Below are 19363 nucleotides of genomic sequence, written 5' to 3' on the forward strand. Positions count from 1 at the left end.
CACGGCTGACTCAATGATTAGACTAGTACCAATATAAAGAGATCTACCTTGTCTGTCGAATCCGAACCAAAGAAGTCGCGATAACGTTACGGGAAGACGGTTAATTAGAAAACAACTCATATTATATGAGCATGATTATTGATCAGTGATAGAAACAAAAGAAAGACACTCCTTTGACATTGGAATTGCAAAATAATGCTCAATAATAGCATGAGCATAGATAATAGTTCCCGACTGTGCATCAAAGAAAGGGGGAGTGAGAAGTGTTCTTCATTGACCAATTTTTTAGTCAAACATCTCAAAAGTAATTTCAAGTTGTTCCATGAAACTTCCATTAATAAAACGTGAGTGAAGAAGAAATAAATTATATCCAATTTCTTTAATAATTAAAAATGCTTTACCAGATGGCATTATCGGAATATTAACATCCACTCAATCTTAAAATCCTTAATATCAATGTAGCAATTTCTGTAACTATATCATATATCTCACTACAGATATACGTTGAACCGTACGGTGAAGAAGAATCTTACAATTCATCGCCAATCAGAAGAATATCTTAACCAGAAGATGAATCAGTAGAACACGGAACCAAAACCCTTGGACTAGAAGCAGACGTGTTGAAATCAAAGCAGGTTGAAAACATACCAAACAGAAAGTATTCGAAAGTGTCATGAATGTTAGTACTCCACACCACCTCTACTACTAGTGGATTAAATCATTAAATCATACTTGATTGTATGAAGAATAACAATAGCATCAACTTAATATTATATTGAGTAATTTGTTAATTTATAAATAATTTTATGTAATTTGTTAGTACATCAATAACTTGAATATTATTTGTTTTGTCTAATTTTTTCATATTTTATTAACTAATTTTATTTCAAATATTAACTAATATTATAAAAAAGAATGATATTGTTTCGAAAACATGAGCATGATCGTGATAGTATAATATTCTGTAAAGATTGTTCGGCTAGAGTAATGCCATCAGCAGAGACTAAATACGCAATTGGCTCAATAATAAGACTAATACTAATGTAAAGGGGTCTACCTTGCCCGTCGAATCCAAAGCAAGGAAATCCAGGTACTGTTATAGGAAGACGGTTAATTAGAAAACAGGTCATGTTTAGGGTGATAGTAACAAAAGAAAAACAAACACACCTTTGACATTTCAATTGCAAAATAATGCTCAATAACAGTTCCCGACTGTGCAACAAATAAAGGAGGAGTGAGAAGTGTTCTACATTGACCAATTTTTGAGTCAAACAATTCAAAAGCAATTTCAGGTTGTTCCATAAAAATTCCATTAATAAAACGTGAGTGAAGAACAAATAAATTATATCTAATTTCTTCAATAATTGAAAATGCTTTATCGGATTGTATTCCCGGAATATTAGCAGCCACTAATTCAATCTTGATATCCTTGAGATCGCCGTTAACAATTTCTGTAACTATCTTATATATCTTCTTAGAGGTATGGGTTGAACAGTACGGTGGAGAATTATCTTGCAATGACTCGCCAATTAGAAGAATATCTTAATCAAAAGACGAAAAAGTAGAACACGGAACCAAAATCCTAGAATTAGAACCAGTCGTGTTGAAATTAAAGCAGGTTGAAAACATTCCTTTAAGTACTTGGTCAAGTTTCAAATTTAAACACTTTAAAATACGTTTTTGGCTTTCGTGGTAATAAAATCTCAACCAAAGCTCTAATACCACTTTGTAACACCCTATAAATTCCTTTATGTTAAAATACCTGTTTTGCCCTGTTTAAAACTTTAAATAGGAAAATCTAAGACATTACCGCCACCGTGAAAACGGCTAAGGTAACTATCAAAGACACACAGCAGAAGACTCTCCTTTAAAATATTTAAAACGACTCAACATAAAAAGTCAACCAAAGTAAAGCAAAGTCAAACCTACAAGTTGGAACCATTGTAGGCCCTTAACAAAACCAAATCAATTTAAAAATCTTTACGTTAGTCTCGCAATAAAAATATCATAATATAATTAAAGCAATAATACATCATAAACTAATGGAAACTAGCATGATTCGCTATTCACTCATGCCCATCATGAATATGCTTCATCACCTGAAAAGCTTCTCTCTACTTGTTTCCACTACTCTCCATTAAAAATGGGTCATCATAGGACCAAGGTAAAGACAAGGCCAACAAACACACAAACACACAATCAGCAAAGCTGAGTACATAAGCGTAATTAAACACACTAACATGCTTTTACTTATCAACACAAAACTTACCTAGTTGCACCCGTTTTCAAGCACACAACACACAACAAAACTTCTCAACTAAGTAACTAAATAATTTATTTAGTTTTGATTACGCATCGAACGAGTTTTCCCCCTAACCTGCCCCAATAAAGGGGTACTAACACGGGAGCTAACCGTGCCAATATAAAAGAATCACTCATAAGTGGAGGAATTCCTACGCATAATAAAAAGGAATATACAGCGTCATGTACTCCCAGTAGAAGTTATGGTCAAATATAAAGTCGTATAACTCCCCCCATATGTTCATACTCAAGGTATATACGTTCTAAGAGTTTTGGTGCGTAATCTATTTCACTTTACGTTATTTACATATTATTAAACTTGGTGATGACTTTCAAATCATAATAACATCAATCATTATAATTATTCAAACAATTAAACACTCCAATTTAATTCTTGAATAATTAGTGATCACAAAATATTTAATGTTGAACCCTTTTTAAATCGACCTCGGTGTCAAAGACACCCTAAACGTTTAATGCGCTAAAAATCCTATCCCTCAGTGTTAAAAATACCTTAAGTGCACTAAGACACCAACATACAATTTATTCCTCGTGTACATAGACACTTACATAGCTCCTTTTCCATGCTTATAGCATCAATAAAAATTATATGAACCATAATAAAATTTTCTTTTAATATTCCAATCCAAATTAAACATTTAGTTTAATTAAACATGCTTTCTATCATGCCATAAATAAAAGTGTGGTTCATATTCAACATGCCAAGTGATTATTTCCAAATCAATAATTCATCACAAATAAATCATGCTTCATAATTCAATCACCAATAACAACCAAACTACAATTTCCAACCATAATCTAGCATGATACTACTCGGAGTCAATTAATCACATCTAGCATGCTACTACATCATCAAAAATATGCTAAGTACGCGAACGTACCTTGAATACGATCTTAATATCGCCACGACTAATAGAAATCACTCACTTCAAAGTCTCCTACAAATTAAAATCATAATAGAGCATTAAAATCCACTCTACACAAATTTCCAGCAATATAATCTTATTAAACCACTCATTATTTAATTAAAACAAGCTGAAATTTTATTTAAAACCTCATTTATCCCAGTTAATGGGTAATTAAAATTCCTTAAAGAAACTTGATTTTTAGCATACTACCAAAAATTCCAGCAATATATATTAATAAAAACTTGTTGTAATTATGCTTTAAAACACTTAAATTAAAGGTTTAAACCACCCTAAATCATAATCCTTCAATAATCAATTATTTATGAATATATGATTTCAAAATTGGGGCTTTTTAATTAGAATTAAAATTTGAAAATTAAATTGCACCATACATAATATCAATCATCATAAAATTAAAACAAAAGCCTTAATTTATAATTAGATCTAAGGTTTAAACAAAAATTAAAAACAAAGATTAATTTTTTTTTTCGAAGGAGAGAAGGCCGGACTGCAGGCCGGCGCCACTGCTGGCTGCTGCCAGCCCGCTGGTGGTTGTCGCCGCTGTCAGCTGGTGCTGGTGGTGGTGATCCGAAAAAGGGGAAGGGGAAAAAGAAAGAAAGAAAAAAAGAGAAAAAAATAAAGGAGAAGAGAGAGAAAGTTTACCTTGGGTTTTTTTAACTTTGGACAAAGTTTAATTTGCCCAAGTATTGAATATTTATACCCCTTTCTCTAGAAACCTTTACCTAAACTTTCCCTTTTTACTCTTTCCTAATCCCTTTCCTAAACACACTTTACTAAAATAAAACTTTCCTAAATTAAATTCCAACTTAATAAAATAATTAATTAAGTAAAACTTTCCTTTTATAAAATATTTCCAAACTTGTTTAAAATAAATAATTAAAATATCATAAATAATTCATTTTAAATTATTTAAATACCCCACAAAATACTTATTTTAAATAAAATACGTATAAAAATACGGGGTATTACAAAGGTAGTCGAAGTGACATAAATGTCAGTACTCCACGCCACCTCGGCTAGTTATAAGCGGATTATACGATAGAACACTTGACAACATACTTCTCCTCTATCTTGTTTAGATATATACAAAATAGATTGTAATTTGAACCCAGGTTTAAAGATATTTCTTCTTCAATTCCTCCCTTCATCACCCTCTTTCTCTTGTCACTCTCCTTTTCTATCTCCATAGTTAATAAATAAAGTAAGTTTACCATAAATAATAAAACGGATGGAGGATGTTTAATTTGATAATTAGTTTTTTTTTTTTTTTGGGAAATTCTCTTTGGTAACACCAAAGATAATAAGTTTTTTTACAGATCACCATTGAGAAAATTAGAAACTTTAGTGTTACCAAAGAGAATTTCCCTTTTTTCTAAGAACAAAATGTGGCTAGATTTGTTTTTGTATTATTTGTAACTGTGGTTGAGATGAAATTACTTCTGGATAGTAAATTCTCAATTCAGGTTGATGATATGTATTATAGTGAACAACTATAGACTAAACTAGTATTGCACCTGTATTAAAGCTGCCGAACTCTTATTATGTTGCTATTTGAACTCTTATTATGTATTAAGGCTGCTGAATTCTTATTATGTTATCTAATGACTCTTTGTTATAAAATTTTATCCCTTATGCAAGAAATCAAAATTTAGGGGAAGGGCATGTTAATCATAGTCTATTAGGAGTAATGTGGGGAATAAGCTAGAGGTTTGTTAGGATGAATTTTCTATAAATAGGTCTCGTTAGGAGGAAAGGATATATGTTTAATATTGTGAGGTTTGTTATTGGGAGAGAGTGAGGCTCTCAAAAGCTCATACTTGGAGAGAATCCACCTTTCGAAAGTGGAAAGCTGATTTGATTGAGGAATTTTTTGATGAGAGGGATGCAAAGTGTATTCTTTCTATTCCTCTAAGTTGGCGGCATCAACGAGACGAGATTACTTGGATGGGGAGTACTCCGTGAAAACGTCATACATGATGGGAAAAGGTTGTAATTTTGATTATTTCCACAAAGCTTTGTAGATTTGTGGAAGATGGAAGTTTTCCCGAAGGCCCGTCATTTCCTATGCAGAGTCTACACTAATACTCTGCCAGTTAGGAAGCTGCTATTCACGGCTAAGAATGCTTGCTGTCCGTGGTGCTAGGAGGATGAGACGATTGGGCATGCTTTGTTTGATTGTGTAAGAGTGATAGACCTTTGGGTAGAGAGTGGCTGGTCAATTATGGTGCGGTGGGAAGAGGTGGGTGGCATGTGTGATTTGGTTGAGCGGTGGGGAGAGCTAGACTCGAAGGTGGTGCAAAGGGGTGTTCTCTTACCTTGGTGTATATGGCATGAGCGAAATTTGAAAGTATTTGAGAATAAGGTCACTCCAAAATTTGTGTTGTTTGAAAGAGTTGCTCGGTGGGTGGAAGAGCCGGAGAAGTACATTGCCCGTGTTCAGAAGATAGTTGGTGCGCAACCCCCCTCTAGCTTGAAGAGATGGATCGCTCCACCTGATGGTATCATCAAGATTAATGCCGATGTGTCGCTTGCTGAAGATGGGCGGGTAGGCTTGGGTGTGGTGGCTAGGGACAACACAAGCAAGGTAATCTTTGCTGGGACGAGAAGGGTGCAGGCTACTTGGCCTGTTGAAATTGCTGAAGCAAAAGCCATAGACATGGCTCTCGATCTGGGAAAGCAGCGTGGGCAGGAGAATGTTATTCTCGAATCTGATTGCCAACTTCTCATCAAACGCCTCTCGAGAGGTGCTCTGTTCTTCACAGACCTTGATTCAGTCCTTGGGGACATTTTACATGCTTGTAATTCATTTATGTCAATTAGTTGGTCTCATGTGAAAAGAGAGGGTAACTATGTTGCTCATCATCTTGCTAAGCTCATTCCGTTTGGTACCAAACAAGTATGGGATTATCATTGTCCATACGAAATTTCATCATATGTAACTATGGATGCTTTATCCTCGGTTTAATTTAATTTAAGTGAGCCGTTTTCTCAAAAAAAAAAAAAAAAAAAAATAACGATTTTGCATGTAATTTCAAATTTTACCTTTTGAGTTGAGAAACTAATACAGCCTCATAAATAAATACCGACGAAACAAGAAATTATATCGTTAAGGCGTAAATCGCAAATTTGCAATTTCGGATACCACCCTTGAGACTTTAATAAACTAAGCTCACCTCTAGTACTGTGACATCCTAATACGAGGGTATGTAAATTTTCTTACTGTGTAAAAAAACAAGCGTCACGAATCATCTCCTTCCTACAATCCTACTCTAGTACTCCCAAATCCCAATTCACCTCCAATTCCCATCTTTTAACCCAATTCAATCTGAAGAACAAACAAGAAGATTGTAACAAAAGGGTACCGATCAAATTCAAACTTTACCCAGAAATCGAATTGGGGCATATCAACTGAATCCCACTTGGATTTTCCAGTAATGTCCCAAATGGAGGTCCTTGATTTAGGGGCTTTTGTGGGAGATTTATCCATGGAGGACGATGGCGCCAGGTAACATTCTCTCTTATAAATTCATCAAATTGTGCTATTATGCTATATAAATTTGTAACCTTGATCGATTTTAGGAAATGGGTAATGTGATTGAAACATGAATTTAGATATCTTTTGTGATTATCATTTATCAAGCTAGTTTTTGGATCTGGGGTGTGGTTAGATTTTGATTCTGTCTTGTTGATCACCCAATAAGTTAACTTGTATAGTGTCTGTATACACCCGAATGCACAAATTAGATCATACACCCGAGAGCATGGTGTGTTTCCGTAAGGAAGAACATACACTACATAAGACCGGAAGCATAATGCACATCATGTTCTTGTGTGTACAAGATAAACAACTGCATCAAATGAATGGTTAATGTTTTTTTTTGCTTTGTACTATAGTTGGATGGTTCCTTATGATGATTCATGTTAGTCGACCCGAAATCATTTTGGGACTAAAGCTTTGTTGTACTATAGTTGACATGATCCTTTTTTGTTGGCTTCCTGGCTATGAATGATGACTGCATTTTGTAACACATTGTATGTAAATGTTGTGTGTTTTGCTAGTAGTATGTGACACAAAATTTATTCTTATTTTCCAGTGATGATGTGTCACTTGAAGGGCTGCAACAAGAGCTGGAAGAATGTATACATGATGATGTAAGGGCACTCTGTGTTTGGGAATTTTAATTCCGAGTTGACAGTTTAGCAAGTTTACCATGTTTGCTTTTCTGAGAAACAAGATCAATGTTAAGTATGGAACCTAGTTTTAGTTTTTTTTATTACAGATTATGAATTTCTCTTCTTTCCAATTGTAGTTTCTGGCATGACTTGATTATCAATGTTATCACGCATAAATCGATTTAATAGGCAATGGATTGAGCTAGGATTTCATAGCGCTTAGTGAGTAAGTTTTTCTACATTACACCGAAGCCAGATACCAGTCTATATGTCTTAACTGATGAATCTTGTTTATGTGCTATATTGCATGAATGCTGGTGTATATGTACAAGGTGGACTCTTCAGTTTCGGTAGTTGTCGGAGCTTACTTTTGGAAGAATGTGAAAATGATGATGTATCTGTGTAGTTGCAAAGCATTTTTCAACCTTGCTAGGAGTGTTATGTGTAGGGGGAAATGTAAGGTTTTCCGTTGTGTCTTGTATTTTGTGTTTTGGTAGTTGTCCTGGCTTAGTTTTGGGAGTGTGGATGATGATGTATCTGTGTAGCTACTAGCTAGGCATTTCTTAAAATTGCTAGAAGTTATTGAAGATTTACTCTACTATCTGTTGATGGGTGGGGTTTTTTTCAAGGAGGTTGAATGTCTTATCCTAATGATCTGGAAACTTAAGTTATCTATAGATTTTGATGCTGTTTTAGACACCTGTAACATTGATGAAATATAGTGAACTATTGAGGGCACATGTTATCATCTAAAATCATTGTTGTAGAATTCCTTAACTTGATACTTTAAGGAATATGTGATGAGCTTGGAGCTGAATTGCCTAAAATATTTTCTATGGGTGTAATCGTGATGTGAATCATGTGATCGGTGGTTTTGTGTGTGTTGATCCATCAAATAGGAAAAAGAAAATCATGTTATAGATAATAGGAGTTATTAAGTCTATCTCCTTCTAATCAAGCTGCTTTGGGACTATCAGTTGCAAGTTGCAATTCTGGACTCTCTCCCTGTGGTTAGAATGTGAAGAATATTATTATATTGCTGAACAGTTTTGTATCTGGCATATGGTTTTGATGCCATAAAATTTTCAAAGCACTCTTTCCTTCAATTTTCTTTTTTACCTAAAATTTTGGCCTAAAAACCGTCTTGATCATATCCTACATTTGGAAGAATGAATAACCAACTTGAATTTTGTTGATAATTATATCCTGGCATTTTCAAAGCAAACAGGTCTTATGAGTCAATGTGCTGTTCTCTTCTCTTTTTAGCTCTTGATTTGTGTGGCTATATTTATTCTTAGCCTGGTTTAGTTTAATCCTTCTCTGTAAGAAAGTGTAAATTTATTATTCCATGCAGGTTGTGGCTAACATCCTGTCAAAAGGTATTAAACTACGTGACTATACAAAGACTGTTGAGAAGAACTTACGTGAAGGTGAATTAGATTCTATACAGGTTTGTATCGTTTTGATAGTATATTTTTGTTTCAATCATTCCTCTTTTTCATTGTAAGTGGTAACTAATTTACAATTTATTTGTTATTATTTTGTATGGTTTGGGTGTCATCATCCTAAAGGCTTTGTAACAATATTTATCATGCTGGAGTAAGGCTAAAGTTAACAAAAAAAGATGGGTTTGTGTGTTTCAAAGTCCAATTGAAGATGTCTGACTTTCTCTGCTTTTCAAAAGTCACCAGCAGCTTCGATTGCTGAGTTGTTGGATGTATCATCTTTTGTTTTAATTCTCAATAGAGAATGTAGTGTTGGGATTGGTGAAGTGTAGAGTTTGGCTCCTGGTTTAATCTGGTGTTCCTGATGGTTTTGTTCCATGACTTAAAAAATGCTCCTGATAATGGGGTGTTAAACTTCGGAAAGAGACTGCATAGTGGAACTCACCTGCTTGTGTTTGCAGTTTTTGTGCTTCGAAGTGTATATTATGGCCTTTAAGTTTACTGAATCTGAAATTTCTTAGAGTGGCTTGCCTAAAAATGGATGATGTGGGTCCATGGAATTATGGCTTATCCTTGTGACAAACATCTTCCTTTATTCTACCCCTATCAATCATATTTGAGAAATTATACATTGATTAAATGGTTAAATAACTTTCTTGCTGTGCTTGTTAATTTAGGCTTGTTTGGTAAAGAGCTTAAAAGCTCTTGTTGAAAAAGCTAAAAAAAAAGCTTTTTAAAATTAGCTTATTGGATATTTAGCTATTTATTAGTTATTAAATACACTTAAATAGTTAAACAGCTAATATTAACAACTACAGTATTTACCAAGCACTTTTACATAACCAGTTATTTACAAACAAGGCCTTAATTTAATTTTCTGTCACAAGCTCTTTTCCTCAAATACTCTTGAAGTCTGTTTAATTGTTGAAGGTTACAAAGTTTTTTTGCTTCTTAACCATGCAGGATTATATTAAAGAAAGTGATAATCTTGTGTCACTTCATGATCAAATTCGTGACTGTGACACCATCTTGTCACAAATGGAGTCCCTTCTAAGCGGATTTCAGGTATGGAAAAACTTCTTTTAAAGCTATTGTTTACAAACCATAAGTGAATTTTTGGGGAGGTCAGTAGAATATGTTTTAATTTGGTATCTTGTGTAAGTGACAGCTTATGGTGAGTTGTAATGTTTGCGGTTTGCCCTTACTTTTGCAATTTTTTAAAAAAAATTAACAAAATGTTGTTGATATGAGTAGGCTGAGATTGGTTCCATAAGTTCAGACATAAAAGTTCTCCAAGAGAAGTCAATGGACATGGGCTTGAAGCTGAAGAACCGCAAGGTATAACGGTTTAATCATATATGAGTTCATCTTTCAAAAGTTAAACTGTAACTGTAAATTATCCTGAAATTGGTATATGCATTTATTACTCTTTACCCTAAGTACTTGCTCATGTCAAATTACAATTGTTTTGTGCATTGATTTTATCTTTTTTCTTCCATTCTTGTTTCTATCTTATAATGTAGCTTGTGGGATCTTTATTCAACTTATTGTTTTGTTTCTCTGTCTATGTTATTCAACTCAACAGCAGGCTGCTAATATTATATGTTTGTTTTCCCTTTAATAGATGGCAGAATCAAAATTGGCCAAATTTGTTGAAGATATTATCGTCCCACCAAGGATGGTTGACATTATCGTCGATGGTGAGGTACATATTGCTAATACTTGTGGATTCATATCTGTTAATGAGTGAGGAATGTGGATAATGTTTTTTTTTTTTTTGTATCATTGACTTTAGAGAAAGAGCAGTGATAATCTTTGCATATTTTGATATTTTAAAAGAGTTTTGAAACAACAAAATCAAAGGCTCATTCCCTAAAGGATAGGGGTTTGGCTGCCTTCTGAGTCTATCACCTGTGGTCATCTTCTAAGATCCTCTTTTTCCTTTCGCTTCTATCTTGCATTACATATTTTTGCAAAATTTTGAATTCTCTTTTGATTTAGAAAAAATCGATCATAAGGATATAATTTAAAGAATCTTTTGGTAGACCAGAGTCATTTAACATATTATTATTATTATTATTTTTTTAATTTCAACCTTTTCTTAAATGGTAGGAAAGAGCATACAAATCACATAAAATTTTGAGTGATCTTGATATATTTCTACTTTGGACTCTGGAATATGTTTTTGACTAAGAAATTGCATGCCTTCTGAAGTTTATATGGATTAATCTCTAGCCTAATTTTGTATATGACGTATGTCTAAAGTAACATCAGGCCTTATTGTTTTTTATTTCTTATTTTGTGCATGTCCTAAGACTCTAAACAGATCCACCATCAATCAGCCAGTTTATTACGTATTAAAAAACTATTTTTCCTTTGTGATACTGACAAATTAGGCACTGTGTGTGTAAATGGGGTTTCAAAAAGTCTTTTACCAACAGGTTCTCACTTGCTTGAATAACTATGTATGTGCAACTTCTGGTGCTTTGGGTGCTTCATGGTTGCAGTAGAGCTTATATTTTATTTTTGTCCAGGTCAATGAGGAGTACATGAGAACATTAGAGATACTCAGTAAGAAGTTGAAGTTTGTGACTACAGAATCAACGGTGAAGACATCAATGGCCTTGAAAGATGTTCAACCTGAGTTGGAAAGACTTCGGCAGAAGGCAGTTTCCAAGGTTTCTTTTTAATTGACCACTAGCATTAACGCAATATGCTTATATGCATTCCTCCTATTTCACTTAAGTTTATGAAGATAAAATTTTCTGTTGCATCTTGTTATTCCACGATCTTATGTTATGCTTTGATATCTTGAATGGCACATCAATCTGCTAAGATGCTCTTACTGTCAGATTTGTATATGGTGACCTTTTGTGGTACAAGGACTTGCAAAATCTTCTATTGGATTTATTTTGCTCACAGTGATACTGTTAGCATTAACTGCACTTCTTCACATTTGAGCTATATAGTATAAATGTTTTATTTTTTGAAGCTCATCACTGCATTGTGACTTGTGAGTGACTGAATGTGTTTGTGACTTTGTAGGTTTTTGATTTCATTGTTCAGAAGCTTTATGCGTTGAGGAAACCAAAAACAAACATACAGATCCTTCAACAAAGTGTCCTTTTGAAATATAAGTAAGTCTGTAAGTGGTGCCTGCCAAAATTACACATATACCTGATAAATTTCAGAGATCATAAATTCCTACACCTTTTAGTGGAATAATGTTCATTGTTATAACTTATAAGTTTAATCTGTTTAATTTCTTCATGATGCACTACATTGCATTTTGTATGCTTAAGATCTGTGGCACAAATGGGATTTACATTCTCTTAATGTTCTTGACTACTTTACTGTCTTGAATGACAATTCTAAAATCTTTAAATGTATATTGTGAATATTTTTCATCATTTCTAGGGCCTTGAGAAGTACAAATAATCCTACAGGTTACTTGAAATAATCTTGTTGAGATGTGTGTAAAGTCCATGCAGAATAATTGATATTTGACTGTTAATATGCAGGTATGTTATTTCATTTCTTAAAGAACATGGCAAAGAAGTGTATACAGAAGCCCGTGCAGCTTACCTTGACACAATGAACAAGGTGAATACTGACAAATAATACGTATCATTTATCAATTTGAGCCCTCAAAAGTTGGAAATATGTGACTATAAACAAGCCATTAATCTCAGGGTATTTTTCCCAAAAATGAAATAATGTTCACGTTCTAGAATCGTTATTGTATCCTTCATAGGTAGAATTGTTACACAGTCTACATTTAAGATATAACCTTAACCTTAATCATAGTTAGAGTCTGATGGTTTTGTCAAGCTCTGTTTGGAGAACAGATATGGCATTTTTTAGGTGCTGGGTGAGTGGAGGAGAGAGGGAGGGGGGGGGGGGGGGGGGGGGAGGAGTGAAGGAATGTAAAAGAATGAAGCTTTTGCTTGGGCCTCTCAGAAGAATCTGATAGGGTAGATCATTCTTCTTTTGTTTTCCTCTCTAATGAGCTAAGTGTTGATGCAGAACAATGTTCTCCTGTATTTATTGTTTGTCTTTAATGCTAAATTTGGCAGTAATTAAATTCGGGCAATGTTACAGGTTTTGAGTGCACATTTCCGTGCTTATATACAAGCCTTGGAGAAACTGCAACTTGATATAGCAACATCAAATGATTTGATTGGTGTTGAAGCCAGAGGCACCAGTCTTTTCTCAACCAGAAGAGAGCCTTTGAAGAACCGTTCTTCTGTTTTTTCTCTGGGGGATAGAATAAACATTTTAAAGGTATTTTTTTCCCCATAAAGACTATTCATGGTTAATCCTTGTCAGCTGGTTGGTGTTTGAACTTTCTGCTGCTGTCTTGTGCATTTTTTTTAATTTAATTTAATTTTTTTTAACTGTACTGCATCTAACTTTGCAACCTGGATAATCCTGATCACTTGTTGTAAGTTTAGATCCCCACTACTTATTTTGTCATACTTGTAGCAGTTTGTGGAAGAAGTAGAAATTCTTAGATATTTTAAAGTGATTGTTATCACTCAAGTTAATCACTGTATTTCATTTCACTAAATTTATCATCCTTATCTCTACTAAAATTCGGAAAAAGCGCCTTTTAAAGGGTTTCTGGCGTTATTAAGATGATTGTATGCCTGATAAAGTGATAAGTTTCTTCTTTCATCCCAATAAAATGTGATGCACATATCTTGCTAAGAGTTTCTTATGTGTTTGGTAAATCTTTTGGGAAAAAAAACAACTGTCAAATTTATACATAGAATTATTTTACAATAAATAATCAGGGAAACTGTTAAATAGGCGGCGGTTGCATTTTCTACTCTGGTGTCAGAGTTATACAGTGTAGATTATTCTTCCCTGCATGTTACCTACTATGGAACTTTCTACTTGTATTTTGTTCTTGTTATTGTTCTTTGCCTTGATCAACGAATTATTGGAACACATAATAGTATGACTAAAAGTTCACAGCATAATCTTTTCAGGAGAGGGCTAGCCCGTAGATTAGCTCCTTGTTCATTGTGGTTTAGCAAGGCATTTCTTGTTATTGCATTTGTCCACTCCTCTGGCTTTCCTTGTGTCTGGATTTTAATGTATAAAGCTCATTTTCTTTTGGCTTTTTGTGATGATTCATCATTTAATGCTATTTTTATATCCCTGCTGGAATGTGATGTTTGCTTGCTGTTGACCTTCATATTTGTAAACTGCATGTCGCCTTCAGGAAATTGATCAACCTGCATTGATTCCTCATATAGCAGAAGCGAGCTCTCAGAAATATCCTTATGAAGTTCTTTTCCGGAGCCTGCATAAGTTGCTGATGGACACTGCCAGTTCTGAGTATGCACTAGAATGCCATTTTGCATCGTTAAAATTCAATGACTATTAGGTTCGACTTTGAATTGTTTGTATGCAAACTGATCAAATCTGTTACCTTCCAGGTATCTTTTCTGTGATGAATTTTTTGGAGAAGAGTCCTTGTTTACTGAAATATTTGCAGGTAATCATTCAGGTTATTCGTTTTATCTAAAGAATTCAAGTCAGTAATGTGGTATCTTGTAATGACTAATGAAAGGGAAGGGGGGGGGGGGGGGGGGAGGGGGAGTCAACCAGAGGCATGAGGATGATATGCAAGTCACCTTGTGTGAGAAATCTCAACTTATAACACATTATAGTGATTGTCTTATTCTAGGAGAGTGAATTGCTGTATCAGCTAGTTTGCTGTGCCTTCTCAAGTGGCTGGGGTTTTGAAGACATTTAGAATTTATTTAGCTAGAGTCAATGCATGGTGTTTTTCCTAATTTTCTATCAGAGTACTGTTTTAGTGCAAGGCCATGGTCCACGATGCCTCTTAGGCCCTGTTGTGTTCACCTTATTTCCACTTATTTTAGGGTTGAGAAGTTCAGATAAGGGTTAATAAGTTCAGGAAAAATAAGTTCAGATAAGTTTTGATAATGGTTAACCAGGGCTACCCAAGTTTAATTTATAACTAAAATAAGTTCTAATAAGGGTTAATAAGTTTAGATAAGTAAAAATCAGGTGAATAGAACGCACCCTTAACTTTGCATCTTGCATCCTGTGCTTTAAGTCTTGTGTATCACGATTAGAATGGGATTAGTTGGTAGATATATGACATTCTACATCGTTAGCATGATGAAAAGTTTCAAGAGATAAAATAATCTCATCCATATATGTTATTGGCCTTGAGGCTGAATTGTTATATTTTATCAAGCAATTAATTAATCAAGTTGTTATATCTCGAATGGGGTAGAAGTTGTGTCTTGGGGAGAATTTTGGAGTTCTGCTATGGGAAACTGTTGTATGATTATTTGATTGAAATATAGAGTAAAAACAAGGAAAATTGAAATAGGAATGAGCTACCCTGTTCAATCTATCATCCTTTTCACAGTTTCACTATTGTGATACTCTATACAAGGTATTTAACCAAGTGGATCTTACAAGTATGTAGTAGTAATACGAACCAAAGATGTTGATATGAGTTGCAAAAACTTAAGGTTGAATTACCAATAAAGCATTCCTTATTATCATAAGGCAAGCAATAGTTTTCAGGGAACAAAAAGGTTTTCAATCATCAATTAGCAATGTGTGTTACATGGAGGTCCGGAGCTTTTTTTGTAGGGGGGAACAAAACCTTAAAGAAACCCTGAAGTAGTTTATCCTAACCTTATATTGTTATCTTAATGCTTAAATTAAATGATAACCAAATCCAATACAAATTACCGAAGAGTATTATATTGTACACATAAGGCACTAGCACGTGCAAGACCAAATCATTGGTATGGCTTTGTTGGTCATTGGAAGACCTGGTGTGAGCTGCAAGGCTCATGGTCAAGCTCTGCCTGCAGCAGTGTTTGGCTCTAACGGGTTGAATATAATGGCATTTCTATCCTTACCATATCATGTAATTCCATTGGAGATGAAAGTTAAAATGACATAAAGGCAAGAGTTATTCAACATCTAGAACTTCCGGAACTTCCATAATGATACTTTAAAGCTTGATTCCCATGCTCTGATTCAATGAAAATGGTCCAAAAATCAAAGCCACATTCCCCCCTGTAGCATGCCAAATATGGACTTCTTGATTGTTCTTAATTCCATCTTAAGATAATTGATCTAACTAATTCAATAACCCAAGTTTTATGCCAGCACTGTGATGATTTTATTGCTCCTTTTTGGCAGGTCCATTTGCAGTAATCGATGAGCACTTCAACACAATTTTGTCAAATTCTTTTGACGCTATTGGGCTAATGCTCATGATTCGCCTTACCCATCAGCACCAGGTACTTTTCTGTTATATTTATTTACCATTTTCTTGCTAACCTGTGACTATGTCATATCAATTGACTCTCTGTCTTTATTTCAGCTTATCATGTCAAGAAGACGGATTCCTTGCTTGGACTCATACTTGGATAAGGTGTGTTTCTTTTAAGTAACTTCTATTGTCATGAATTGAGTTAACAGACTCCTCTAACTGGAATATTGATTTCCTTTTAATTGCTGTACATCAATACTTATGTGCAACTTGAACCTTCAAACCTTCCTGGTTTCATATGCAAATGCAACATAATGGTTTCCTGGTACCTTTTATGTGACCAGGTGAACATTGCACTATGGCCCCGTTTTAAGATGGTCTTTGACATGCACATCAACAGTCTACGTAGTGCAAATGTGAAAACGTTGTGGGAAGATGATGTGCGTCCTCACTATGTTATGAGGCGTTATGCTGAGTTTACTGCCTCCCTCATTCATCTCAATGTTGACTACGGAGATGGCCAGGTCTGCTAATTATACCCTCATGCTCCAAGAATTATCGCTCCTGTAACCTGTGCATAAAATTACTTGACTACATTGTGTGTGTGTGTGTGTCTTTTTTTTTTTTTTTTTTTTTTTTTTTTTTTGGCAGCTGGAGATGAACTTGGAAAGACTTAGAATGGCAGTTGATGATTTGATTATGAAGCTGTCCACGCAATTTCTTAAATCAAAACTGCAGAGTGTGTTTCTAATAAATAACTATGATATGACAATTGCAGTCTTAAAGGTAAAAGTAGTTATGTTGGTTAATGGACAACCTGCTTCAACTGAGAGCCTCATTTCATAGTATATATATTTTTCTCCAAATTCAGGAAGCTGGTCCTGATGGTGGTAAGATTCAGATGCATTTTGAGGAGGTCCTGAAGAGCCAAACAACTATATATGTGGTAAGTGACCAGCATATAGTTTTCTATGAGGTCTTTTTTCTGATGTTAAGCATTGCCATGTTGGCTCTTCAATTTCTGTGTTTGATTTTGTTAGTGACTTTGACTCTGTAGTTTTATGTGGCTGTATAAACATCAATTGGTACTTTGTTTATTCAGGAAGAACTACTGCTGGAGCACTTCAGTGATCTTATTAAGTTTGTGAAGACAAGGGCATGTGAGTACTCTGACATGCAGATGCGTATTTTCTTCCTCCAGTATATCAAACACCTTACAAGTTATGAATGTTATTGCTTAAGCATTCTTATATCCTAAGAAAAAAAAAAAAAAAAAATCAAATCACTTTAACTCCCTCTGTCCGTATAATTATATATTTATATCCCTGTATACTAATTTGGGGTGCCTCAAAACTATTCACCTGCCATCTACTTTAATTTAATAATTTACCCAAAGGTGAGATGAATTTTACTCTCAATCCAATTTCAAATATAATCTTACATTTACCAGTTTTTGGCCTAGACCCCTACCAGTTTCTTAATAGCTTTAAAACACCTAACAAGAGTTATATGGGATGGAAGGAGTACCTGAAAATATTTTTGATCTACCACGTACTAACTCTGAGTCTTGATATGATATGAGTGCAATGGTAGGTAAAATGTAGTCTCTTCTCAAAGCAACTTATTTTAAAAAATGGAAATTATAGATTTATACTGTTGATTTTGTGTAATATATCCTTTGCTTTGATCTCTATTTCTTCATGGATACTAATTCATAATTTTGAATGCTGGTTTGGTTAATCATCAATTAGCTGAGGATCAAAGTTCGACTTCTGAGAAGGTCATATCAGTGAGTGAAGTTGAGCCACTCGTGAAGGACTTTGCTAGCAGATGGAAAGATGCAATTGAACTGATGCACAAAGATGTGATAACATCCTTCAGCAATTTCTTGTGCGGCATGGAGATCTTGAGAACTTCACTAACCCAGTTGCTGCTTTACTACACACGGCTGTCCGAGTGTGTAAAGAAGGTGCAGGGAGGGTCTGCACTGAACAAGGATCTCGTCTCTATTCAATTAATTATTCATGAGATTAGGAAATTCTCAAGGACTTTCTAGGTTTGCTGTAATCTTTTTTACCCTGACATAAGAGAGAGCAAGTTTCGAGAAATGTTGATACTTAAAGTTGATTGTTATAAGAAAAAAAGTCGAGTTTTTTCCTCAAACCTCATCTTTAGTGAGGGCTGTAGAAGTGTTCCTTATAGTTCAGTTGCTGTTATGAAACCTTCAAACGCCTGGATTGTTATGGAGGAAAGCGGACAAAATACATGTTTTGAAACTGTTTTGTGTATTATGGACTTATGGTCTATCCCCAATTTTGGGTTTTTGATTTGTTCAACATTTTTGGATGTAAAAATTTGGATAATTGACTTGAAATTAATACCACTTATACAATATCTTCTTAATTTTTCGGAAAGTTGACATTAACTTATTATGAAAATATGTCATCTCCATTTGCTTGTCCCATTCACTTGAACTAAACAACTTATTGCCATTTGAAATTATCAGATCATACTAACAATTGCAAAGCAAATTGTGACTTTATGTTATGATGATTGAGCAACAAAGTTTACAAAGTTATGAGCAACATAATTCTTTGAGCAGTATGAACTAGCGTAAATGAAGGGTCACATTAATACAGGCATAGACGCATAGTACTAGTTTAGAGTTATGGTGTTGGATTAAAACATAGAGCGACATACAGTGGCGCAGTCAGAAGATAATTTGAAATTGCATAGATCAATTATTCCTACATGACTAAAGAAGATTTGTAAAATATTCCATCACATACTAAGAAAATTATTCAACAAAATTTATTTGTAAGAGTCAAAGATTTTTTTTCTCTCAACAATATAAAATGTACATAATAATTGAAAATTTTCAATAATTATTCATTTTTTTATTCAAATCGCGAAGAAGATAATTAATTTGTCTCCTTAATTCAGGGAAATGATATTAGTACACCACTGTGAACTCGTAATTTTTTACTCTGTATATTTTTCTCACATAAAGACACGAGCCAAAATTATTCTTCGTTGTCCGAATCATTTCCCAATTCAACCCATATTTGTATTGCCGTTTTGGTATGAGTATATATCAGTTTAAGTTAGGCAAATAACATCAAATTCCGATGTCGTCCAGCGGTTAGGATATCTGGCTTTCACCCAGGAGACCCGGGTTCGATTCCCGGCATCGGAATCTTTTTTTTTTTTTTTCC

General features: G+C 34.3%; 2 protein-coding genes and 1 non-coding gene across 4 annotated transcripts; all 3 read left to right on the forward strand.

Moving 5' to 3' along the window:
• Nucleotides 1–5472: 5472 nt before the first annotated feature.
• LOC145568036 (uncharacterized) lies at nt 5473–6216 on the forward strand. The gene has a single exon (XM_081627479.1). It carries the CDS (start codon nt 5473–5475, stop codon nt 6214–6216), a length of 744 nt encoding a protein of 247 aa, XP_081483605.1.
• A 223-nt stretch (nt 6217–6439) lies between these two features.
• LOC145568145 (vacuolar protein sorting-associated protein 52 A-like) lies at nt 6440–18520 on the forward strand. 2 transcript variants are annotated; one of them, XM_081627580.1, is made up of 19 exons: nt 6440–6756; nt 7346–7403; nt 8779–8874; nt 9833–9934; nt 10124–10207; nt 10494–10574; nt 11404–11547; nt 11915–12006; nt 12391–12472; nt 12971–13153; nt 14100–14215; nt 14317–14375; nt 16076–16176; nt 16260–16310; nt 16493–16672; nt 16800–16934; nt 17020–17094; nt 17251–17308; nt 17900–18520. In XM_081627580.1, exons 1-19 carry the CDS (start codon nt 6686–6688, stop codon nt 18202–18204), a joined length of 2073 nt encoding a protein of 690 aa, XP_081483706.1. In that variant the 5' UTR covers nt 6440–6685; the 3' UTR covers nt 18205–18520. The 2 variants fall into 2 exon arrangements, with proteins under 2 accessions (XP_081483706.1, XP_081483707.1); XM_081627581.1 differs by lacking the exons at nt 6440–6756; nt 7346–7403 and adding an exon at nt 7562–7650 and having other exon boundaries at nt 17900–18518.
• A 752-nt stretch (nt 18521–19272) lies between these two features.
• TRNAE-UUC (transfer RNA glutamic acid (anticodon UUC)) lies at nt 19273–19344 on the forward strand. The gene has a single exon. It is a non-coding gene; the product is annotated as a tRNA-Glu (tRNA).
• Nucleotides 19345–19363: the final 19 nt, after the last annotated feature.

Source organism: Chenopodium album, chromosome 11 (assembly GCF_948465745.1).
Source record: "Chenopodium album chromosome 11, dcCheAlbu1.1, whole genome shotgun sequence".
In the NCBI taxonomy this organism is placed as follows: domain Eukaryota; kingdom Viridiplantae; phylum Streptophyta; class Magnoliopsida; order Caryophyllales; family Amaranthaceae; genus Chenopodium; species Chenopodium album.

Excerpts from the sequence above, each read along its gene's own strand:
- LOC145568145 (XM_081627580.1), top strand. The coding sequence starts at position 6,686 with ATGTCCCAAATGGAGGTCCTTGATTTAGGGGCTTTTGTGGGAGATTTA. Across the intron at positions 7,404-8,778 it reads AAGAATGTATACATGATGAT|GTTGTGGCTAACATCCTGTC; the intron begins GTAAGGGCACTC and ends TATTCCATGCAG. Across the intron at positions 14,376-16,075 it reads GTTTACTGAAATATTTGCAG|GTCCATTTGCAGTAATCGAT; the intron begins GTAATCATTCAG and ends CCTTTTTGGCAG.
- LOC145568036 (XM_081627479.1), top strand. The coding sequence starts at position 5,473 with ATGGTGCGGTGGGAAGAGGTGGGTGGCATGTGTGATTTGGTTGAGCGG.